The 25,993-nt window shown below is 40.0% G+C and overlaps 1 protein-coding gene across 10 annotated transcripts in view; it reads right to left on the minus strand.

Annotated features, from left to right (window-relative positions):
- The window catches only part of ADAMTS17 (ADAM metallopeptidase with thrombospondin type 1 motif 17), a 176,864-nt gene that overhangs the window by 50,744 nt on the left and 100,127 nt on the right, over positions 1–25,993 (minus strand). For 8 of the 10 annotated variants that reach the window (XM_090149089.1, XM_090149084.1, XM_090149088.1 and 5 more), the window contains 6 exons: positions 24,655–24,821; positions 24,205–24,332; positions 14,666–14,786; positions 12,272–12,346; positions 6,783–6,863; positions 622–779 (listed from right to left, as the gene is read on the minus strand). In XM_090149089.1, coding sequence (XP_090005215.1) covers positions 622–779; positions 6,783–6,863; positions 12,272–12,346; positions 14,666–14,786; positions 24,205–24,332; positions 24,655–24,821 — 730 coding nt within the window. Of the gene's footprint in view, positions 1–621; positions 780–6,782; positions 6,864–9,470; positions 9,540–12,271; positions 12,347–14,665; positions 14,787–24,204; positions 24,333–24,654; positions 24,822–25,993 lie in introns of all 10 variants that reach the window. The other 2 variants (XM_090149085.1, XM_090149086.1) reach the window with 2 other exon arrangements.

Raw genomic sequence — 25,993 nt, forward strand, 5'->3', positions numbered from 1 at the left:
GAAGGAACATTTCTGTGTGCAACATCACTACAAACTCAACCTATCACTTCTATATGTAAAACGTACATCTTTTCTGCTAGTTAGCAATAAGTTTAAAAATACAGAATATTACCAAATCATAGAAGGATTTGGGTCGGAAGGGACCTTTATGATCATCCAGTTCCAATCCCCTGCTATAGGCAGGAACACATCCCTCTAAACCAGGTTGCTCAAAGTCCCCTCCAGCCTGGCCTTGAATGAACATGCTTCAGCATTAGCTAAGGAGGAAACTTGGTAAATATCTGTCTGTGTCTGGGCGCATCCATGAAGTAAGGAAGACTCTTGTAAACCTATGTTCTGTGGAATGGATCTGTCACATTGTCTGTTACAGGAATGTTCTGTACTGGAGATGAGTGTACTGGGACACTGTATGTTCTTCCACAGTAGAGTTCCAGTTATTTTTTTAGTAGTGAACTGGATTTCCCTAGACCTTCCAATACTGCAAAAGAACTCAAGGAGAAGCACGACAGCATATCTCTAAGAAATTCTAACGAGGAAACAATCAAAATTTAACTTTCAGCTAGGATATAAACCCTTTAGGTTGCATCACTTAAGAAACACAAACAAAGGATATGAAGTTACCATCAAGTGCAGTGGTATTTTAGTTGGTCCTTTGGCAGAGATTTTCTCCCACAGACCCCTTCGCACGTATCGGACAGTAGTGCCTGCGATCTGAAACTCACCAGGAAGCTCAATTTTCCAGTCGCTGTTAATGGATCTCTTACTGGAATCTTTTAAAGCTGGAAAGAATCAGATATCAGGGAATGAAATGAAAGCAAATTGATAATTACAACATAGCCCATTGACTGACTACACCGACTGAGGACTGTGCTTCTTTCTCAGCCCATCTAAGTGCAAGATGCAGTAACTTTGCAAGACACACTAGTTTAAAAAAAAAATTAAGTATATTTTTAGCTGACAAATGGTATGGTTACTAATTTGAGTACATTCTGTATGTCAGTTGAAGAAGGCATTTCTAAATACATTAATATTGCCATTGGGTCTATGGCAATATCTATACCAATCTATACCAATAATGTCATTTCAACTGATATTGCTAAGGTTTTACTGCTTAAAATCTTTAGTTTCTGCTTTCCAGAGAAGCAAAGTTATCCATCTTCAAAACTGAGGGGGGAAAGAGTGTGCAGCAGCAGTTTGCAAAGGAAAATTAAATAAGGATAATTACCCCATCCTTAGAAAAAAAACACTAATTTGGAACTAAGTCGCACAACTCTTCCACTATTTGATCTGTTTCAGGAGTTTGCCTGAAAAACACATGCATTCATGGCATGTTGTTGAATTTGGTTGCATACGCAGTGCAAAGGAAAGTTTGCACAAGTGAGATGCTTTTCTTTAATTTTCAGTGAAGCTTCAATTTTGTTTTAAAAGTATGACTAAAGCACTAGAGCCCTGTATTAACAAGCAAGAACTGCCAAGCAGGAGTGGCTAGGAAAGTGCAGAACTTACTGAGCCATTTGCCATCCCAAGCTAAGCAGAATACAGATTGGGAACAGACAGCATAATTAAAGAAAATTACTTAGAGCTGTAAGTCTTGCTGGAATAATCTCATTATTAGTCAAAAGGTTACACAATTGAGCACGGACGCGTATATATAAAATAAATGTGACTGGTGTACCTTATATATTGAAAAATAATACTTAAGTCACTTTACACATTATTCTCAAATCTCATAATTTAATCTTAGAAAAATGGACAGTACCATAAATTTGGACACACAGACCAAATTGCTAGACATGTTAGAAGAAGTGCCTCTGTGCATCAGTAAGGATAAGGAAGGAAGCCCTGTAAGATGATTACCAAAAAGGAAAGATACTTGCAGTGTTGTGCCCTTCCTTCCAGAACAATCTACTGCATCAGCAACACTGATATTCTCTGAACACTCAAAGGAACTCCAGCCATATGGACATAATCTTACTGTGAGTCGTCAGTGTAAGTTCATTTAGGGATTTCTCTGTTATCTATGTTACAGTGGAAGCAGAGTTATTCAGATGTCTGTGTGATGCACTGAGGAAAGAGAAAATTGGCAGACCATCCTGCAACAGAGAGAGTCCCAATGCCCTTTGTGGAAATCAGCATATTATGATTGAATTTGCTGTGACACCAGATAGAATAGTCTATGTGTTTTTCAGTTACTGGGCTTCCTTAGTTCAAGGTTAACTGTGTCCTTTGGCTAAGCCTTTAAAATGGTGTTTTCTTAACCTCCAGCATTTCAAGCCTATTTTTATTCCCTTCCAGTAAAAAATACAACTTTGGCTTTCATTTTACTGAGTATATTGTCAGGAGGTAAAAGAAGCTGATTTAAAGCCTTTTTAAATGGCAATAGGAAAATCTCCCATTGTCATCCCTTTGGATCAAGTTCCTAAAGCCAGCAAATCCTTCCAGCTGCACATAGGCCACATATAATACACTATTTTGCTTAGAAGACCAGGAGCTGGACTTCCTGTCCAATGCACAACACACCTGAGTTATCAGTTTGGTCTAATCTACAGTGGGGAGTGTCCGTAGTGATACTGGATCATTCTACAAAGACCTTCCTTTTATTCTGGTTGGCCTTTTCTAACATCTTTTATATGGATTCTACAATGAAAACTGCCTTAAGACATGAAGGACCTTCCCTGAACGATGTTTAAGACAATAGAAATCTGTTAGTTTTCCCTGTAAGGGACTTCCTGAAGATTGTTCACCTTGGCTCAAAAGCACGAGTGCCTGGCACCACAGAACCCGGAGAGGCCACCCCAAAAGTACGACTTCAGAATGGGGAAACCATTTCAGCTTATTCATGCTGTTCCAAGTATGGCACACATATATGTTTTCCAGGCACCTGAGCATTGTCATCTGTCCCATCAAAATGATCCCTGACATTTTTGACTTGTAGCCAAGTCAGCTTGATTTCTCCCAAACAACTCCTAGCAAAGGTCAATACTTTCCATAGTCCCTTCCCAACAAGCAGTACACACACAGACCCCTGCTCTGCAGGCTAAGAAATGAGTTTGATGATTTCCTGCTATGCTATGGCAATGCAACTCTCTCTGCAGCTTACTTCTATCCTGCTTTGCTCTCCAATCTATAAAGTGCCTTCTGCAAACTTCAGACAGAATTCCAAAGAAGGATTGTTTTCCTCTGCCAAAGCCTACTGGCTTTCAGGCTGATCAAAGCAGCCATCACACTGGGCTTGAGGAGCTGTGAACATGACAAATCAAAGCTGTGGATAAGATGTAACTATCTCCACTGCAGTATGGCTGACTAGTAAAAATATCACGGCACACGCTCACAAGAGCACACAAGAGCTTGAATAACAAACTATGCTTTGGCTCTAGCTCATCAAAGGAAGGCAGCTTGCTGATAAAAAAGAAAAATGTTTAATATTTGTGGATCTCTCTTCTAAGAAAGGCTTGGTTTTGATTGTTGCAGGCACTGTTCCCCAGATGATTGAGTAGAAGGAAACAGCCCAAAAGGTACTTCTTGGGAATTGTAGGAGTTACATAGGAGACTGCACAGAGTATTTGAGCCAGTGTTTTCACTGCTGTTTGTATTCACTCCATGCAGGTGCTCCATCAGTAAGGATCAATTTAGCTATATATAATTGATAGCTATATCAATTCAGGGTACTGCTATTTCTCCGTTGGCTGTTGCCAGAAACAACTACTGCAAGCCCATGTATTGCAAGTCTCTGCCTAGGTACTAATGCACAGTGCTGAATACAACCTTTTACTCTTACTGAATATTTGTATTTCTCCTGGGACTCCATGCCTCAACTAGGGCTACAAAACACAGCTCTTTCTCTTCAATGTGGGTGTATTTAGGTGGTAGCAAGCATTCACTCATACACCTCTAAGCTGTTTCCTGGCTCAAAAGCTGTACCACTGAAGATCATGAGAGAAAAAGAACCCCAGCAACAACCCATAACTTCTTTACTTGTTGGCTCAAAAACAAGAACTGACCAATCTATTTCTAAACCTGGCATCTTGTCAGATCTTTATTTCCACTTTGGGTCCCTCCACCTTGCTTCCCAGTCTGTGGACACACACTGCCAAGGCATTTCCTGTTCAAGGTGGTTTCTAAGCATTACAGCCAGCCAAGCCAGCCAGCGTGGGTTGCCTGTAGGTGGAGGGAAATTCTTCAGGCTCTGCTCCCAGCACATGGAATAATGATTTCAAATTATGCTGGGCTCAATTCCAAAGCACTGTACCCCGTTCTGAGTTGAAATAGGGTCTGATTCGGCTCAATATTGACAGCATAATCAAAACAGAAAATCCTTCCATGCTCAAACCTGGATTTACTATTCATTCCTAGGCTATTTGAATGACTGGACCTTCGTTTCACTGGTCATCTTTTTTGGAACCTCTCCTGCTGCTACTCTTCAGCTGAGGTTAGCAAGATATTGCGGATCTTTTCTTTGTGTCCAGTGTTCCAGATAAAACTCTGAAAAGCTCAGATTGGTTCTCCTGACTGAGAACTAAAGAGCAGAAAGCATTCAGAACTTTAAAATGATCAGATTACCATTTATTTGATTCAATTCTTGGTCTAAGAACTGTAGAACTTTTATCTGTCTTTATGAGATGCATACAGGGGCCAAGTCCCACTCTCAAATATATACAATCCTAATCTTCACCATCTGATGGAGAAATACCTGCTTAAGTCAAGGTTATGTGGTCACAACGAAGGGCTAGCTCCACATAAGGTTCTCAGTGTTGCAGTTATCTGCCAAAGCCCAAACCTCTGACAACCTGCATAAATCCCACAAAGACAAACAAAAAGATTGACTTCCAGAAGACAGAGTATTTGGAAAGCCCAATGAAACACTGGCACTCATTGTTCCACCAGTGCTTTGCTATGTCAAACATCTTACGTGTAGGCGTAATCCTCTCCCAGCAAGCTGGCTGCAGCATTAGTAGAAATATTAGCAGCAGGAATATATGCTTCCTACCAAGAAGCAGTACAAATGCCAATATTTTGACCCAAGGGCAGTTGAATGACATGATTTGTCCTCTTTCTTTCCTCTGAATCTGAATTGAAGTGAATAAAAGCATCTTCCCTATTGATTTTGTCAGCTTTGATGGATTTCATGACATAGAACCAGCAGCCCTGGATCTGAAATCCTAACATACAATCAGTACGTAAATGTTTTTAGCAGCTTTCAATATCCTGCTACTGGATTTTGACATCTCTTGGCTGCAAAGGAGAGGATTATAAACAAAATACATGGAAGTCAGAAACAAAAGGTCCTAGTACAAGCTTTGCTGCTGACACCAACATAGCCATGAGCAAACTTTCCCATTTGTAAAATGGGAGGGCAACAAGCTCTGCGATGCTGTCAGATTTTCTAATAACAGCACTGATCTATCCCTGGAAGGAATTCCATCTTTCAGAATACTTTTCTACCCTAAAACCTCACAGTGTCTCCACTCTAAGCTCACTTTGAGAGAACTAGAACATGCACAAGAAACAGTACTTAATACTTTCCACGCTAAGTGACAGCTGGAACATGCATCTGTTCCAACCACTGCAACAAGAACAACAGGTTGTGGAAGCACTGAAACACTGTTTGATAGGGAAGGCTTTTGTAATGAGCTCATCAAAATCAAGAAGAGCTGAGGTTTGACAATGCAGGTATCTATAAAATGCAAAAATCCACTAAACATAGGAGGAGGTGTGGGAGAAGAAAAGGATAAAAGAAAATTCCAAACATAGCTCCAATAAGAGCATGAAGAATTTAAGAGACAGCAGAAACCCCCTACTTAAGCATGGTCATACAGCTCCAAGTGTGAAAAGGATGTTTCAATGTGTTGTGTGTTCTTCTGTACCTTGGCAACCTTCTTTCAACTCCCTGCTATGAGACAGATTTCCTGTGGGGATTCAAGGTAATAGGGCATTAGCTTACCTATGACTTAGAAGACTTAGTTTCCCTAGAAGTAGATTGGAGATAAAGTACTTCATCTATTACACGTTATCAACATGGAAAGAAACACCACTACCACTGGAGATAGAGGCAGAAGACCAAACTCACAGATGTACAGCTGACTGATTTTACAAATGCCCTTCCAATCCTTAATCTGCATGATTAGTAACTGGACAGCTTTACTGATAAACTCTGCTTTAAAACAACCTTACATACAAGTCTGAGCCCTCACTCAGGGTCAGACTTTGTTCCCCAGCAAAAACAGATGATGAAACCTGTTCCTCTCTAGAGGAATGCAGAATGAGATTACACTTACTGTCAGCTTGAGAAAATAGAGGCAATGGACAAAAGGCTGCAAGTAGCCTACCTCAGAATGCAGAATCAGGTCTTGTACACAGCTGCAGGAAATGGTGCAGGCAACCTCAGGTGCCCTGTCCTGCCTCTGTTCCAGTCTGAGCTAGGAGCCTTCCTGTCTGCATCTCTGCTGCTTGATTCTTAAAATGTACTGTTCTCTTTCCCACTCCTCCACAAAGTGCAATGTGCTCCTAGCAGCCATGTCTATCACAGTGCCAAGTGCTGCATAAAAATCCTTCAGTCTATATAAATGTATTTTCTGGTCCTTCAGGCTGGGAAGCGTCATGCTGTATCATATCAAGCAAATATCATGAAATCAAGATGCAAAAGGAAAGATTGAATCAAGAATGAAACACAGCCACTCAGAGACAACAACAAACCTATTATCTTAAAAGTAATTCAAGAGAAAGGCCATTTTAACAGAGAACAAAGCTGAGTTTGAATCAAAACATTTTTTTTGTCCTTTTACCCAGAAAACTGTGAGCAGGTTTGTCCTCAACCACTCTGATCCGTCGGGCACCTGCAGGGATCACAGCTGCTTCGATGTAACCTACAGCAAGAAAAAGGCAGGAGGATGAGAACACCTCACAGACAGGCAGAAGCATCAATGATTCAGTATCTCACACCATGAAAAAATCAACTCCTGCCCGTGCTGGGGAATGGGTGGGGAAACTTCAAATGAGATTTCTGCTTTGGCAGCCAAGTTTCACTGCTGTGACTTGCATGGCTATGATTAATCATTTCATCCTGAGAAGAGGGACAGAAATGCACGTATGATGGCTAATTGCAACTTAAGGCTTGTGCTTGGGCCTAATTATGTTTGCACTCTCTGAATCACTCTGGCTCTCCTGCAGTACTGACAGGGATGCATGAAGACTGTTACAGAGCTGATGGAAACTGACACTGTCAGAAGCAACACTCCACATCACAAACCAGATATTTTTAACGTGAAATGAAGTTTCTGATGGATGCTCCTGTTGTCTCCTCTTAAAAACAACAGCATCAACAGGAAAAACCCTGCTCAAGGGATCAGTATCTGAGAGAACTCTGTTCCATAAAACATTTGGATGATGCTAAAACTAAACAGAAGGAATTAGTGGGACAACTGGGGAAAAAGAAATTTGTTTTCACTTGCACTTTATGAAAATGTTCTGGAGATTATAATGGTTAATGGGCTCCTTGTACTAGGCTGCTAAACAGAATTCTACAACTCAGATTTAATGCAACAGCAGAACTGAAGGTTAGTCAAGGAGAGACCACCTCTAAATGCTGCCAGCAGAAGCACATGCCAAATTAGACCATCTGACATGGTAGGGAAGTTTTTACAGCACCCCATCATATTTTTATGGAATTCTCTCGGCTTTTATCTTTCTGAAACTCTTGGCCTCTTCATGCTTCATTCAGTAATATGATGTAATTATACTACTTTTCACTAACAGAATAATAGTAAAAATAATAAGGAGCTAGAAAGAAATGTAGCTTATTTTCACCCACCACAGAGTCATGTGGAGTTACGTACTTGTTCCATGGGGTGGAAGTGGTGCCTTTAAACTAAAAAGCTGAGAAACATAAGACCCCGTTTCAATGGCCTGGGAGTCATGGAGATATTTTCCACTGGCTTCACTGGACTCTGAATCAGATCCCTGTAAATGACACTAATCTCATCACAACCATGATTTGATTCCTTCTAATTGGCCACCCAGTTGACACTGCAATGTATTTACTTGGCACGTCTTTTGGATTATTGCTCTCCCTTTTCTTTTAAACATTAAGGAGCTTATTCTGCATGTCTTCTTACCTCCTTCCACCCCCCCCCACCCCTTTTTTTTTTCTTGGCTTTATACAGGGGTGTATGAAGCTCTCCTGTGTCAGCCCTGCCTTTATGGAAATCAGGACTGGCTAGAGTAATAGGTTGGAGAAGTGGCTCCTCTAATGGCAGTGTTTGGGAAGCTATTTTAGGGACAAGTGCAGTCAGAAGGCCATGCTTCTCCTGCACTGATATGAGAAGCCTTAATGAAGGATGCTGACAACTACATGCATCTCAGAACTAAATCATTCACTTGCCACAATGACATGGAGTGAGGTAGATGGGGATTTTAGATCTCAGACTGCAGATTTGTTTCTATCTCTCTGAACAAGCAGAATGTCCAGCCTCTGTTGTCCTATCAGTAAGGCCTTGGGTTTTGAGGGTCATTGGATGGATAGATGATTTGGGCTAGACTCAGTTCCTCTTTCCCTGATTGTTTTATGTGAATCACACATCATTTGGCCCTTCAGTTCAGTCTTTTTTGCACTTTTTCCTCCTTACTTCTCTCAGGATATCTCAGCAATAGTCAGCCCTTGCAGGAAAAACAGAAAGAGGGACAGCAGAGCTGCAAACCATATCTGGTCAGAGAGGTCAAAGCAGTGGCTTCCCATCTGTGAGTACAGAGTAGGCTTCACTGGGAACAATCTTAACTTCCAGGGTGAGCTCTTAAATGCAATACGGAAATCTGTTATAAAATCAAAGCAAACAGATGTTGGATTTTACTCTAGTTATTTCCAGGAGTTGTTTTTTCATCAGCTGAGATACCAAATTACAGTCAAAGCAGAGTGTTCCAGAGATCAAACATCCCCAGTGCTCCCCATGCATCTGCATATAAACCCGATGGAGAATTACCACCAGACATGAGCACACAGCAAAGACGTGATTCATAATCACAGGAAAATAGGCCCTATGACACATCTGAACACCCCTGTTAGGAAGCCAGTTTGGAACATGCCCAAGTTTCAGGTAATGTAATGTATCTACAAGGGTACTATTTACTTATATTTTAAATTGTTTTCCAGATATGAATGCCTAGAGCCAAATCTTGCAAGGGCTAAATGCAAAGTTACACAGAACATAGTGGAAAGCCTGCCACTGACTTCAGTGAACTCTGGGTCTGTTCCCTGACCTGGTAAAGCCAGAAGTGTCACTGCTTTAGGGTGTGAGCAAGCTGTGGAGCCGTGCTTGAAGCTCCACAGTGCCATAAATATACTCTCATTTCATCACTGTGTCACGAGAGAAACACCATGTGAAAAAGCTGACTTTTATGTTACTTTTTACAATGGTAAATAGTGGAATATAAGCTATTAATAGGGTATTAGTTCTGGAAACTGTTTACTTTGGTCTTACACCAGATTTTTCTCCTCATGTAATTTCTTATCCTGACTGATGGCTTTGGAGGGTTGTATTCAACAGCTCCTGAATAAGAAGAAACATACTGTGTTAACTCACTGAGATCATGGGGCAGAAATCTGACTGCCGACTCTTACTTTTCCTTTAGTGAAATGTGAACCAATTTGCAATTGTATGAATCTGATGAGTTCTTACAGAGATGAAGCAGAATTCTTGGGCATGTACCAAAAGAAGAATCTTGACACTTTCAGTCATTACTTTTAGTAACATTGTGAGTTAGGGGTCAAATCTTATTGCAAATATACTATATACCATCCATGCAAATTCATCCCAGCTACAAGTTCAGATCACTTCCACCGTTTCAATCTGAACCTCAGAGCTATAGTGACACTGCTGGTCACATAATAATCCAGGTCTCTGAGATAACTGCACCAGAAAACAACTCCATTGTTTTCCAGACACATATTACTAAGCAAACTATCACTGCAGATTGCCAGAAAGATTATCAAGTGTTAGCTAGTAAGACAAAAAAGTCTCAAGAGTTGGCTTAGAGTCAAGGAGTCTTGAAGATCTGTTAGGATAATTGTCTGCAATGCCAAAGTTTGCAAGGTTGGGCTTAAAGTTCTTTAAATGAGGAATTGGTTAAAGACTGATGAGATTTGGCAACTATCAGGCAATATTTGTAGTAATTTCACCCATAAATCAGCCTGTTAAGATGAAGCTTTGAAAGTACAACAGGAGAACTTCATTATTTGATAATTTATAGTGCTGTATGCAGTATATTCCACCTTGGGAACAGTTACTTTGGCACACACCAATCTTTCTGGACAATCTGCATTACATCAGTGTCTCAGGAATTTAAGACCGTGATTGAAGCAAATCCTAGATACAAATTACATGGTGTAACTCGTATTAGGAGAGACACCAGAACAAAGAGGTGGCTTTGTCATCAAGGAGATTAATATGTGAACAGTGGCTACTGTATCTTCATTTAAATGCTGGAGAGATTTGCAAGAGGAAAGCAGTTCACACAGGGAAATCCATTGTTAGCCACTGTTATTATTCCCAGAATGAAGAAAAAGTTTAGTATGAACTTCAGAACATCACTGATCTACTGCAAAACTAGTTTCCCGTTGACATCTCACAAAAAGACAGACTTCTGAAGTAAAGGAGAAATTATCCCATGGCTGAAAGTACTGATCTCCAGGCATTGTACCTTCATATCTTATCCCTGTACACACGTGATGACTACATATGACAAAACCAACTGTTCTCTGCCCATTATCAAATATCATGAAAGTACTTAGAACAAAGATCTCAGGGAGGAAGCTACAGAAATTGAACTTCACTGTCTACCTGCTGGTCATGGTCAGCAGAGCTCCCCCAGTATTTTAGGGATGAGTACCAGCTATGCGTTTTAGTTTCCATTGCCCTTCCCACCTTGCACATTTTACTGAGTGGTAGTTTTTGCAGTGGTGTGCAAATATGTCCAGTGCTAACCGTACGTTCATTTTCTGAGCAGCTGTGATGATTCCCTCCTGCTATTATCTTGAGAGTAATTCCTTCATCAGCGCCTGTCCACTTCCAGCCATGGGATAGCTTGTTTGGATGAAAATAATTTCATCGGGGAGCCATGGATAGACTTCAAAGCCTCCTACCATTACTTCAGCATTGGCTGCTAGAATTTAACTTGCATGTTCAGCTTAAACTCTTGTAAGAAACCCCAAGGGTTACTGCTGGGGCACTATTTTTCTCATCATTTTGAAGTTTATCCTATTGAAAAGAAAATAAATTCTTGCATTATATAAAGCTACAAGCCGGCACTACAGCACCACTGTCCAAATTTCCTTTCTTTCCTTTAAACGTGTGCCGGAAAAATAAAGTACAAAATAAAAGGCCTGCTTTTTCATTATCATAAAATAGAAATTGCTAGCAAAGATGCACTAGTCATCTCTTCAATTAAATGATACAATTGGCATGTATCATAACATTATGCTTCTTAATTAAAAAGAAAATATCCAAATAACTAGAGTCATTCCTTAGGATCACAAGCAAAGGGTTCCAATCTTGATGTGCCTGAGAAAAAAATCAGCAGAAACAGATGCAAGGGAGTCTGTAAGACAGATCAGCCACCTAACAAACACGAGCCAAAGAACTGACCTCTAGTTCTAGGTCCCTTTTAGAGGGACAGAGATGCACTTGAGAACAAATCTGTCTGTATTATTATCTAATAGTTATCTCATAGAATTAGGTGCAGGGAATGGTGCCAGACAGAAGTGAACCTCTGTTCAAAACAGTGCATTCCGCTGCCCTACTGAAGACAGCCAGGTGCACTGCAGTGTATGTGACATTTAGCATCACAAATGCAGGCTTTTGATCTCTTACCCAAGAAAGAAGTGGAATCCATTTACAGTTGGATCACTCTGAAACATGGGCAATAAGTTTTGTACTGCTGGACCTCCTGTGAGGCATTTTGAATGTTCCACTATAATGTTCTACTGGGATAGCAAAATCTTATAAAATATGGGACAGTAAGGTAGTAAAAATAAATAAAAATGTGGCTCAGTATTTGTCACTTCATTAATGAAAAAAATCTCATACAGGTAGATTTGCTAAAAGGGAACAATCTGTGGTTAGTATCTTTAAAAAACAAACCAACTGGTAAAAGGTCTTGAAGTTTATCCATGGCTTTTGATACCAATCTCCCCATTTAATTCAACCAAAAGACGACAAAGGACCAACACCAAAGGATGTCACCAACACCCACTGACACTGCAAACAGCATTCAAGAATCTTACACGAGAAACACTTGGGAACAGACTTTGCCTTTGCCATCACACATGTGGAAACCTTCTTACAATGACTATTGGTTACTAAGAAACAGAAATGAGTTGGCATGTGTTTAGTTCAGTTAACAGGGTTTGATAACATAATTTGCAATCACAGGAAACATAGGGACCAACCCTACAGTCAGTGGAGTTCCACACGTACAGCTGCTGAGGATATGGTTGAAGGTAGCAGCTGCAATTCACAAAACAGATACCACTCCAAAACAATCAGTATATTGATATTTGAAGGTTATTCTCTTCCTAAATACTAAAGTAGCATACTTCACACAGTGTGTTGGCCTTCACTTGGACAGCAGCAAGCTTATGGGCATTTGTCACTGACCTGTGCAATCATTTGCAAATTTGAAACCTGAATTCATATTGTGTATCCTTGTTCGACCAAAAGAACATCAGACTTTTTTGTACATATTTGCTGAAGTGCTGATTTAAAGAAAAAAGATCATTTTTTTGTTCAGGCATGATGCCTTAGATCTAACACTGCTTACTGCATGGGATTCAGTAAGTTAATCTGAGGACCTGATTCTGCAAAACATTAATTTACAAATATAAATTTATGGAAATAACTTACAGTGCATAAAATGCTTGCAGAGTTGGGGCTGGGAATTGTAAGTGAAAATCTATTTTCGGTATTTAACATAGAAGAAACCCCACAGCAGGAAAACAATAACTGACTAATTAAAAAAGTGTAAATGGTTGTTTTCTTTTACAAAATAAAAAGCAAAGATGATTCCCAATCTAGAAAACTTTTTGGCACTTTATGGATGGATTTTAAAGCTCTTCCCACAAAGCAATGTAATTTTTACAACTGAAATGAGAAAATTCTTCAGTAATTTCCATCAAATGCAAATGCTTTGACAAAAGGTGAAAAAAGGTGAAAAATAACTTGTTCAAAAGAGTCAACGGCAATAATTCAGAAAATCATTCAGCAGGTTGGCCTAGCAATGCAACAACACAAGTGTGCTCCAGAAACACATGGCAGAGGTGGGAAATCCTACCTGCACCTCACAAATGAGGAACAGGGGACAGAGGAAAATGTCAGTGTTCAAAATTAGAGACTCAGAACTCAGTGCTGAGACCTTGATTCAGGGAAGCTACTAAGCACTTACGCTGCTTCAGTAATTTAACAGAATTGAAGTGTGTGCTTAAGTGAAATTTATTTCTAAGTGCTTTACTGTGCTGTCCTGGAGTAGCACATTTTGAATGTATTTTTACATAGAAAAATGGCAATTCTGCATTTACTGAATGTGAAATCACTTTTTCTGGACAATTCCTTCCTACTGAAGGAGCTTGCAAGTCCTGAGCCTGACTTTCCCTCCCTTTGCCTGATAAGGTTGAGTGATAACACATTTCTTAGAAGTGCAGAAAAGAAACTCTGGAACAAAGACTAATTCAGACACCAAGCTGTATATACATTAACGTTTAACAAGAGAGGGGAAAGTCTTCAGTCTGACCAGAAGCTCTTTTATCTTACACTGGATGCTGTTGCTGGCAGGGTTTCAGTAATAATATTCAGAGGGGAGGTCTTTTTTATTTAGCTGAGATATACTGATTATAGAATAAATCATTGTAGCATACAATGAGCATCATTCAGAGCTCCCAAAGAGCTCAAAGATGGTGCTGAAATCAGACTTCCCTCCACTGGAGAATATACTATGATTTTATCTGTTATTTAAAAATCAACAGCCCCAGTAGTATTCAAAATGAGAAATACAACTTCATTCTGAATTTCAGACAGAGGAAATGGCTGGTATCTGGTATCTGTACAACTGAATAAGAAGCAGACAGAGAGAGTATCATCACTGAACTGAGTGCTTGGTGTTCCTAGCTAGATTTTGTTGTTCTAAATGAAAAACATTTTGGAAACCGCACAACTCCATCATGTCTGATCCTGACTAGTTCTCAGCAATCCCAACTCACCATCTAAAAAGAGGCTCAGCAAATCATAAGACTGAATCCTGACCATCTATCCTTGTATACTTAGTTCCTCATAAGCAGGACTAGGGACAAGCCAATATTCTCATTCTTGCATGTCTTTTTAGTGGTTCCTCATCACACACTTTTACAGAACATTTTCTGGCAGCACAACTGGTTGAAAGTGAGAAAATTCAGAGAACACAGGAGAGTTAGATCCCTACATACTGTCTGCAAGAGTAGGATGTCATGAACATTACTAAGTTTTTGTGTTCTCGTACATAAAAAACCCCATGCAATTTTAGAGAACAGTTGCCTCTTCTATCTTGTATTAAATGCTATCCTAGAAGAGCTATTATTGCCTCTCTTTAACTCTCCTCAATCAGTTAAGAGAACCTGCACTCTACTGAAATGCTGCTGAGGGTTACTCACCCATGCCCTTCGTGTGGTTGAAGTCGCCTTTCACCACTTTACAGGTTTTGCCATCACCACTGCAGATTCCACAGCGATCCTCTTTGGCAGCTGAGCCAATGATTCCATCGCAGCCAATTTTCTAATGACAACAATCAGAGATCCCCATTATTTTGCTTGCAAGGTTAAAGTATCTCTAAACATTGATGTGAAGACGAAGACAGACACCTGACTGATAATATGGACAGGAAGAGAATGCTGTGAATCAACTGAGCACTCATTTGGAACAGCGTTGAGTTGGTAATTTAGCAAGCTCCTTCCCTAACACTAGGAGCATGTATTTTGATTCACAAGACATTACTAAAGAGACTTTCCACAAACACTAGCACTTATATATTTCACACTAACCTACTCTAACTTGCTTCAAAAACATGAAAGATTACAATGATGCTCCATGTTTGTATAGCAATTTCTATGTGAGGAACTAAAAGCATCCCAGAGATAAGGACCACTACTTTGATACTTAGCTTAGAGAAAAACATGACTCACTTACATGGAAGTTAACCCAAGTAACCGAAATCTTGGTGCTAGATCTTCACCTCACAAAATTTTAGAGTGCCATTATAAGTTTCAGTGTGCTCAGACTCGATTGCACATCTGCACTACCTGAAAAAAGGTCTCACCAATCAAACAGCTCAAGGTACCCGCAATGCAAAATCACTTCAGTGGAAGCAAGGCAGGTTTCTATATGGCTAGTAGGTACCACATGATTTCTTATGCAATTACTAATATTCCCAGATGCTTGTACTGTCTGTACTGATCTTTGACATTCCTTTGTTAAAAAAAAAAAAAAAGTAAATGATTCCACCTAAAACTTCATTTCAAGTGGTATTTTCATACTTTTCTATTTCTACCGAAACAGTTACCAACAAAAATCTCTGAAGCAGCCTTGCTTCACAGACAGGTATTACCTGAACAGTCACAGTATTCCCCCTGGGGCTACAAAGATTGCCACAGTAAGCTTATTTACTCACAAACCATTGAAAGGTTGTGATAGTGACTACTGCACATTTGTAGATCTAGAAGGCAATAAGATTAAATTACAGACATCATATTAACATCATGATTAGTCTGTGTGAATTGTGTTTCACAGAATCACAGAATCACAGAATTACAGAATTGCCAGGGTTGGAAGGGACCTCAAGGATCATGAATCTCCAACCCCCCTGCCACATGCAGGGCCACCACCATTCCACCTAATGCTAGACCAGACTGCCCAGGGCCCCATCCAATCTGGCTTTGAACACCTCCAGGGACGGGGCATCCACAACCTCCCTGGGCAGCCTGTTCCAGTACCTCACCACTCTCTCCGTAAAGAATTTCCCCCTGACATCCAACCTATATCTCCCTTCCCTCAGCTTAAAACCATTTCCCCTTGTCCTGCTGTCACTCACCCTTTCAAAGAGTTGATTCCCCTCCTCTTTGTAGGCTATCCTTGTAAGTCTCAGAATCATCAGTAATTCACTCAATACATGAACTTTTACTGACATAAGAGTTCTAATTATGCAAGTTATTAGCAGAGATTCTACTATAAGGTGAAAATTCATTCTTTGTAGACAAACAGTTCCTTGACAAATGAGTTAGCAGAATTGTCATTAACAACCCTTATTTGAACAAGGCTGTCATGTCTCTCCCTTCCTTATCTTATAATAAAACCAGTTGGAGAGAGATCTCAGGGAACACCCACAGCATAACCAACGTTTTGAAAAACAGGGTAAGCAGAGAAACACTAAGAGAACTCCAGATGTTTGTTTTTTTCTTTCTTTCTTTTGAGGCTGCCTGCACGTAAGCAAAGTGATTTGGACCTGAACTAAAACATTCTCCATATTTCAGAAGTCATGGGCCACTGCCTAAGTCCAGATGTATTTCGGGGATCAAAGATGGCCAGCATTCAGACACAATCTGATGCACTGTTTGTCAACACAAATCATTACATACAGATAAAAGCTCAGAAAGGATCATCATTCTTACATACATAAACATACACAAGCTCATACAAGCTCATTAAGTAGAACACGTAAGTTGTTGGACAAGGACTACAGAAAACCTTGTGTAAGTGGGCATTAAGTCAAGTTGAAGATGATGACTGAGCAGTTCCAGTTCTTAGGGCAGTTCTTCACACCCATGTCCAACAAATAATTGTAGGATATTGAATATGATTCTGCCCCAAAACAGAAGGATGTCCCAGCTGTTCTCCTTCCAGGAAAATAAGTATGATTTATTAATGGGCTTGCTGAAAGGCAGCTGGAAATACATGCCTGACTGCCACCCTGCTGAGATACTGGAAAGGCTGTGTTTAATTTAAGGCTCTTGTGCTATCTTTTATTGTACTGCATTGTTATTAGCACTATGTGAGCACACAAATGAATAAAAGGAATATAATGAGTGTTGAACCGCACTTATTCCCAGTTCTACAGGAGGAGTCTATAGGACTGTAATGGAGGCATGCAGAGAATAGGGAGTCAGCAACCACATGCTTTGCATTTATGCTGCAGCTTCCTGGTTAACATAAACTACTGCAAGCCTCTGAAAGAGCAAGACCCCTTATTTTGACACTGGGGCTCAAGATAAGCCTTTTCTTTCCACATAAGTCACTGACACACTTTGAGAGATCCTCTCTGAGGACAGGGAAAGCACTGAATCCACACTACCTGGGAGGGAAGCATCTGACAGCAGTCCTTGGTTATTTCTCTTGAGAGAGATGTCCAGCCTCTCTCTAGGGGAGAAAGTTGCTGACACTCCAGCTCTAGGGGCCAGAGGCTAAAGCCTGAGCCCCACCAGACCTGGGAGAGGATCTCTCAAGTCTGTACATTATCAGCTTTTCACTGAGATTACACTACATGCTGTATGTATTACATGGTTAATCATTTAAATGGATATAGACTTTCTCAATCTGCAGGTTTTCAAAAATGTGAGGGATTAATAAACAGCATGAAAAGGGCAAGTTACACTGCTGAAAACTCAAGTGTTCATAGTGCAGAAACTATGCCTTGAATCCTAAGTAGTTCGTGCTAGATCTTTATCACCTCTAACTGCTTGCTGTTCAGTCCAGCATACTCAACAAGGTAAGGTGATTTTTTTTTTTTTTTTTTTTTTTTAAATAAGAAGCAGAAGAGCAGAAAGGGGAAACTTTACACCCTGAGGAAAAACAGACCTTGCAAATAGCATCTGGTGTGCTTTCAGACCCAAGAGTTATCCTGCAGGTTAGCAGATCGAATCCATGAACAAGTATACCCAGCACTGGTTGGATACTTCCAGTTTCAGCAGCCTTAAATAGACTGGTAAGAAGAGAAGCATTTTTCTTTTTCTACCAAGATGATCCATTCAGGAATGAGCAGGGGACTTGGAGCTCTACTATATTCAAAAGGAAGAATGAAAGATGAACAGCTAGCCTGGTATAGCCACCATTTGCTACTAGGAGTTTGTGTGGGTACCCACCATGGCCAGCCACGTCCTTGGACTCACAAAATTTTCTGTACTGTCCAACATGGACTTGGACAGTGACATCCTTAACTTCAGCAAAGGTGAAGATGCTGGTATCACCTAAGAGTTCTAGTTCCTGCCTGTGCTAGCTGTTGAAAGTGCTGTAGCACTGCTAAAATCAGCATTAGACAAAGAGGAAACAGATTTTAAACCAAAGCCAACCCCTTGCCCATATTAAAATATGAAGTGCTGGCAGAAAATTTCAAGATAGATTTTTCAGGCTTCAACTACTTAGCACTGACAGTGATAACTGTATCCACAGATTTCTTAAGGATTTTCAACCCAGGCAGTCTCCTACTCTGACATCATGTTTTGTGACTATTGACTGACCTTTAAATTGGCAGGTAATTGCATGTTCACTGAGCCAAAAGCCTGAAATTCATTCTCTCTGAGATGATACCTCAGTCCACCCTTCCTTCTCTCCCTTCCCCTTCTTATTTTTGTAATTAAACATCTGAAAATACTGCTTGTTGGGTGGTATTTCCAGCTTCAGTCATTGCTGGCTCCAGCATAGGAAAACTCCTCCTCTTGAACGCACATCATCTGGGCTCTTCTGTGTGAACTATTTTCTGTACTGCTTGGATATTTTAATGATATTTTTATTTGTATTGTGAATGGCTGTGCAAAAACTCAATTGATACAGCCTGTGTGAATATGTTTTGCTACATAAACACAATTATTTTTGTTATATACACCCACCCTCTGTAAGAAATGACATTGTAGGCTCACAAAACTGTAATGCTTCCCATATGGTGAACTAGCTAGCTGCCTCAATGGATCAAATATAAATATTGATGCAACATGTGCCATTTTACAAATTAATCATGTACAGAGCATGGTGGTTATGACAGATTCATCTGCACTGCCAACTTTTTGTCCAGAGTATCCAGTGTCTGTTGATACCTCAAGGGATGGACTACATGAAACAGGAATGTACATATCTGAGCAACTATATTCAGATTTCAAGGTAAGAGAGAATTTTTTGTTTCTTTGTTTTAAACATCATTTGTGGAGAATTTATGGGTATCTGTCAGGATTTGTACAAGAGAGTGAGCATAGAACCCTAGTAAAGCAGTTCATCTCTAAATTGCTTCTCTTTCTGTTCCACAACAGATTTTGTGTTACAGACTGGAGCCTATACAAAAGTTAGTTTTGAAAACATTGTCCTGGATTTTATCTGAATCAGAGCAGTGCTTCTAGAACAGGAGATATGCACTACTTATTTTATGCTGTTATCTTATCCACATTAGACACACAGTGATGCCCACTGAGTTTGTGCTTAGATCTCTTAGCAGTTCATGATAATGCTACACAAAGTTATTCCTGATAACTACTTTTCCACATACAAAGCTTGAAGGCTTATATGTCAATAATCCCTGTGTTTTGGCATCAAAGCAGACTACATGAGTGAGCATAAAAGTAATACAAAGCACTTTCCTGCCCAGAGAATTTTCCCATCCCAGGAACTATTTCGCTTCTGGTTTTTGGCCATTTTCTGTAGCAATCCTTTTCTGATCCTTCTACATCAGGTTCATCTGAATGGACGCCTCAAACCTGAATCTACCTCCCCTCTGCCCTGGTTTGTACAAATATCAACAGGCTGCAAATACCAAAGGATTTTACATCAACCACTCATTCTTTAAAAGCGGCATCTATCATGTCAGTTCTGAATGAGAAAATAATATATATTTAGCAATGTATGATACATACAGCCTCCTTTCTGTTCAATTCTTGACTGCTAAAGCTACAAGAACAAAGTCAAGTCTCCAAGGTATTTAACAATGAATTGGCTATTATACGGTCTGCATGGGATAACACAGAAGAAAAAGAGTGGGAAAACAGCATGGTTTTTCATATCCCCCTGTAAAGTACATGAAAAACTAGCAAAGTAGAAGATAACATTTTGTTGCTGTGCCCTACTCACCAAACCCTCAGCAGTCTTTCTACGATTACACTGGTATAGATATAGGAACTGAGAAAAAAGCAATTATACAGTAGGTATCTATAGCTCAAATAATCCCTTCCTACACTTTGTGAGCAATACCAAATGATTTATCGAAGTACAGCACAGAGCCAAGCTGTATGAAGACAAGCTACTCAGTCTGGAACATCTTGTACCACAGTTCATAATGCAGGAATATGAATAATACATGGAAAATCATCAGATGAGGAGGCAAAGCCAGAACTGCATGCATCAATCAAATGCAGAACATGGGTACTAAGTATGTTGGAAAAGCATTTGCCAACAATAGGTCCAGCAGACAACTGCAATTTATCCTCTGCCACTTGTGGCCCTCTCCTGACACTCTGTCCACCCAATCTGCAAAGACTGCAAAAAACGTGTCCATTTTCAAACTTATGCTCGTCTTTCAGACTGCATTACAGTCACTTTTGGAAGACAGTCATTCTATAGCATTTTTACTGTGCCAGAACAGCCTAATGTGTAGCTTGTCAACATTAAATGGACTGTAGATTCACTAGCAAGCTAAAAGTAGCCATGACATAGCAAAACATTAATGAGAAAACTCTAGAGAGAGTCAAAACATCTTCACCTTTTATGTTATTAAATCACAAAGACTGCCTTTGATCTCTAGCCAGATTCTGCTGTACAGGACCTCAGATTACATCCTGAAGCACAATCTGTAGTCTCCACTGGAAAGTTCTTATGCTATCATGAGTCTCTGAATAATCCTTTGAAAACAGCCAGCACAAAGTCATGTGCATCACAACAGCAGTCTTTGCAACACTTTTTAGTGGCATCTAACACCTTTTTTTAGCTCTATTTCAGTCAGCAGCTTGCTTCTAGCATAAGCAGCATAACAGAATGAAGAGAGCACACAGTTTCCATGAATGCTGTCTCATGAAATGTGCACTGAATAGCCTGGAGGAAAAAAACAGAAACCCCAGGAAATCTCTCTGAAAGCCACTTGGAGAAAAACAGGAGAAGATAAAAGCAATCTGGGGTGCAGTTTGGACTGTATTACCTTATCTTCACCAACACTGTAATGTCCATACTAGAGAAAGAAAACCATGAAAGAACACAAGAGAGAGAGACTACAGAGTTCTCCAACCTGTTACAGATCTTCCAACTCCAGGAGAAAATAAATTCTCCTTGCTAGAAGGCAGTGTGCATTTCAGAAAGAAAAGATCAAAAACCTATACTAACACTGCATTGTGTACCAGAAGATAAGTGCATTTACTTTTATTCAGCAGTATCTCTTCTAATGGCATAACTTTATAAGACTATCCTCAATTTTTTCACACCAACTCCTGAAGCTCTTACACAGCTTTTATCTTGTCTTCATGCTGGCACACTTCTACAACTATCATGAACAAAATGCTCATCCTGAAAGGCAACTCTAATAAACAAAGACAGGATAAAACTGAATAAGGAGCTCAGGATTTATCTCAAAGACAAAGAGCAAAATTATAGAAAAATAGAGGTGACTTAGGAATTTCTGTGCTAAATTTAGGGCTGACTTTGCTCTGTTCTATTGCCTCTCTGAATGACCATAGTATTAACCAGGTTTACTCAATCCAGCTGCCTTCAGGTGTAAGTGGTAAATATTGCTGCTTACCATGATTTTGCTTCAGAGACAGTGTGGCTTACACAAAAAAAATTTAATTCACACTGTTTAGACTGGAGCTCAGCTCATGGCTTTAAAATGAAGCTGTAAGAAGTTCATAACATACAATGAAAGAAAGACTCTACACCCTTTAATGTGCAACTCCAGTTAGGGTATGTTGAGGATCAAAGATCCTGTTCCTGCTTCCCTTCTCAAAACCCTACTCTCCTTGAAAGAATAGATGAACATAGCAAAGACAAACTGAATTCCTTTTTCCATCAACAATGCATGTAGGAGCAAACACTGCTAAAGGGAAGAGAGCTATTGCATTGCCAGGCCATTCTATGATTCTATGATTCACAAGCAATGGATACTGCTAATAAGCCTGTTACTCTGGCAATGTATCATTCCTGCCTTTGAGAGCCTCTAACTGCACAAGATTACACAAGAAAATAAATAACAGCAATACCACCCTCTGATTTCAGCACTTATTCTGTATTCCAGACCTCCTGCCATGCTTGTTGCAAGGCTTTGTCTACATTGGGGAAAAAAACAAGAGTAATTAAATGAATATGATGATTAAATTCATTTAATAGACAGCTAGTTTGACAAGCATCTATGGCAAATGAGGTACATAGTCACACATGGTGATTCTCAGCACTAGACTGCATATAAGGCAGAAGATTATTATAAATGACTTCATAAGACTTTCAAAACTACTCGGCTTGAATTGATCGTTTTGCATTTTCTCCCAGCCAGATGCAAATGGACTGAATGTTCTGCAGCTGTCATCACCTCTCGGAACAGTTGAAGGCAGTTGCCCCCAAGTTAAGAGCACAATTTGCTTTCCGTGATGTACCTCCAAAGTTCTGGGCTCATAAAGGTTTTCATTTGGAGGGGAGCTGGCTACTGCTGTTCACTGGAAGAAGAAAATATACATTGCCATAATGTCTGATTTACCATTTGTGGCTGATCTGAACATTTGGAGCAGTAAAGCTGGCCAGCCCAGCATAATGGTCAATGGCACACAGCTGGAGGTGCACAGCTGGCCTTACTATAAAAGATTATTAATGGATTTTTCAGGTTTTTTTTTTTTTAAGATACAGCTGAAAACAGGGAAAAATTAAGTAACTTGGGATGCACCATGAACCTGGCTCTGTGCAAGGCATTTTTTATTAAAGAACATTTAAAGAATCAAACCTATGCTGGCTCCCCAACAACTTGCTGTTGTTCTGATTCTTCATCTGAATAAATTATAAGGGCTGAATTAAACATGCCCCTTCAGCAGCTATGTTGGCAGGAAACAGTGGGAAGTGTCTATTTCAGCAGTGCAAAACTCAATCCAGACAAAGCCTTTTCACTTACTTCGTCACATTACTATTAGTAAGACTGCATTATGTCCCCGAGGCCTCTCTCATACCCATGTCAATATTATGTTCATCTACAGCCTACTAGCAATAGAACAACTAGTTCTTAATTACTGCTCACAGAAATCAAGAATTTGGACAGAGCCCTCTTTATTTCCATTCCCATCTGACCAGAGATAAAAGGAGATTAGCATCCTCAGGATTTGGCCAATCCATGCAGGTACTAACATTTCATAGAGGACAGCAGAAGGAGGTCTATCCTACCATCTTCCACGTTTGCTCTCTCTGCAACCTGAGCATGAGACAACACAGATGAGAGGCAAAAAAAAAAAAAAAAACCTGGTCATGCTCCAGACTGCTGGATCTGTTCTTGTAAACCTAATTCTGTCTATTGCTTGGAGCTTTATACCTGAGTTTGTAAGAGGAAGGGAACTTTTTCCTTACTGCAGAGGAAACAGCCTTTCAAACATTTTTGGTGGGCAACAAGGTCAGAAAATCACCCTGGCACTATCTAGTAATAAAATGAAAAATCACATGGATATAGGATGCACAGAGGAAGCCCCAGGTTTATGCAGCTCCAAGAGCCAAAAAGCAAGTAATATCAAAAAGCTTCCTCAGTATTTCTACACAGGCCCCAGACAGAGATGAAAAGCATCATAATGCTGTTAACACAACACTTACAACAGGATAGTAATGACTTTCACTCCTATTTTCAGCATCAGTATTTTTTCAGCAATTCCTCAAATAGCAGAAATGGAGAAGTTAAGCACAGATTTCCACTCCCATCTTCTTCTCTCACAGAAGCCCCTTCCCACCCAAGCCATCTGATGACTATACATGAGCAAATATGATCATTGAATGTTCCCAGCTGTTCAGTAATATTTTCATACCACAGGCATTTATCACAGTGCTCCATAAAAGACAGAGTTGCAGAGCACTTGCAGTGGGTATTACAAAACAGGGTCACTCTCTCACCTCAGAGAGGGCTGCCCAGCCACTCACACAGATATCTGCTCTTCTAGGACATATATAGCTACCCCAGATTATACATAATATTAAAAACAAAATGAGAAAGCTACTCCACCTGGCACTTGCCATGTACACAGAGGTCAGTCTCATAAGGCCCACATGGAGTACCATCAAGGACTCTATCTGTCACCAGCACAGGGGAATCCTTCCCCAGTGGAGAGCAGAAAAGCTCACATGGTTTATCTGGAAAAAAAGAATACATGTGTCTTTATGAGCAGCACAAACAAATGTGTGAGGCAACAGCAACTAAGCAATGGAATGCTCTCTACATGAATCTCTACATGAATATTTGCCTGCTCATACTGGGTATCTAGTTCAAGTACCTTCTCTTCCAAGGTGTATAAAGGACTGACAGTTTCTGTTAAGAAAGCTAGAGGAACAGCATGGCAGCAACAAGTAATTGCAATTCATCTTTCAGATGCAGCTAAGGGGAACATTCTACAGCTTTCTTACAGGAAACTGGGGGTATAGCAGATGAAAATGCAGAGGAAGCTGAAAAACTTACCATCAACGACAACAGCTGTCAGGAGGCTTTTTTTCTTATTGGTGTATCTGTCATGGGCCTGGCACTGCTGGTCTCTGAAGCTTGGCACACCTTTGGGGCAGGGCAAGTTCTCACACACGGTGTGCTCCACACTGGCTCCACGGCAGTTCTTTCCACCTGGCCCTGGGCTATTGCACATAAGAAAAGCCAGGGTCAACAGGAATAGCAAAACTACATGCAGGCATATCTTTATTTAAGCTTTTCTGTCCAAGCCAACTACTGAAATAGCAGAAAGGATCCTTCCTTTCAGACATTTCTTCCTGGAGAGCAAATCTTGATCTCAGTGGCTCTGACAGAAATATTCAAACTCCATGGTGGATACATAAATTGGCTTATCAGAAGAGATGCTCTGGAGTGCTTCAGAAGCATGTTCTTTTTTGAGGTAGTGTCCAGTTGAGTTTGAGGTAGTGTCCGTGTCCATACACACATAAGTAGATGGCTGACTGCACATTGCACACTTTTGATAGGAGCTAATTTAACCACTAAATAGCCCTTCTTAAAAGATATGGAGTGTTCAATTTTTTGTTTTCTGGTCATGAACCTCAGACACCTTTAATGAGAGACACAGCAAATGTCTCTGCAGCACATCCTCTAAGGTTCTTTTTTCAGCAACATGAAAACAAAATATTACAGAAAAAGCTACAAATTGTAGCATAAGTAGGGTTTTCAGAAACAAATCTGTGCAGTGGACAGTCTCCATCCTTGAAAACCATGCCATTTTACATATCTCTTTTTAAGCATGCAGAAAAGGTGACTAATCCAGCAAATCCAGCATCAGGATTAAGCATCTGCAAATTTTTTTTTTTTAATATATTTATAATTCCCAGAGAATGAAAACTAAAACTCTTGACAAATGCCTATATTTTGCTTCTTTACAAACAAAACAAAAAGAAACCAATCAACCAAAAAAAACCCCAAAAACTCAACAAGCAAAAGCCAACCTAAGTGATCACAATTTTTGTAGCTACTTGCTGATTCTATCTATATACTTATATAATACTCTATATAATTCTATCTATAACACATCTATCTTTTAGTTGTAATCAGAATGGATGGATAAAGTCATGTCCTTGCTTTTTTAACACAGATGCTATGAAAAGCAAATCCAGCCAAATTCCAGTTGTTAGCACTACAGAGATTCATTCCAAAGGCTTCTTCTCCCCTCCCTCCCAGAAGAGCAATGAACATCAGGTTATATCACACTGCTAGTAAGAAACCAGGGCCCTGACTGAATAGCATTTGCTTGTGTCATTAGTCCCAGTAAGAGTTGCCCTGTTCATTTACACACTGCAGTACAGCC

The sequence above is a fragment of the Phasianus colchicus genome, chromosome 12, assembly GCF_987193195.1.
Source record: "Phasianus colchicus chromosome 12, bPhaCol1.hap1.1, whole genome shotgun sequence".
NCBI lineage: Eukaryota > Metazoa > Chordata > Aves > Galliformes > Phasianidae > Phasianus > Phasianus colchicus.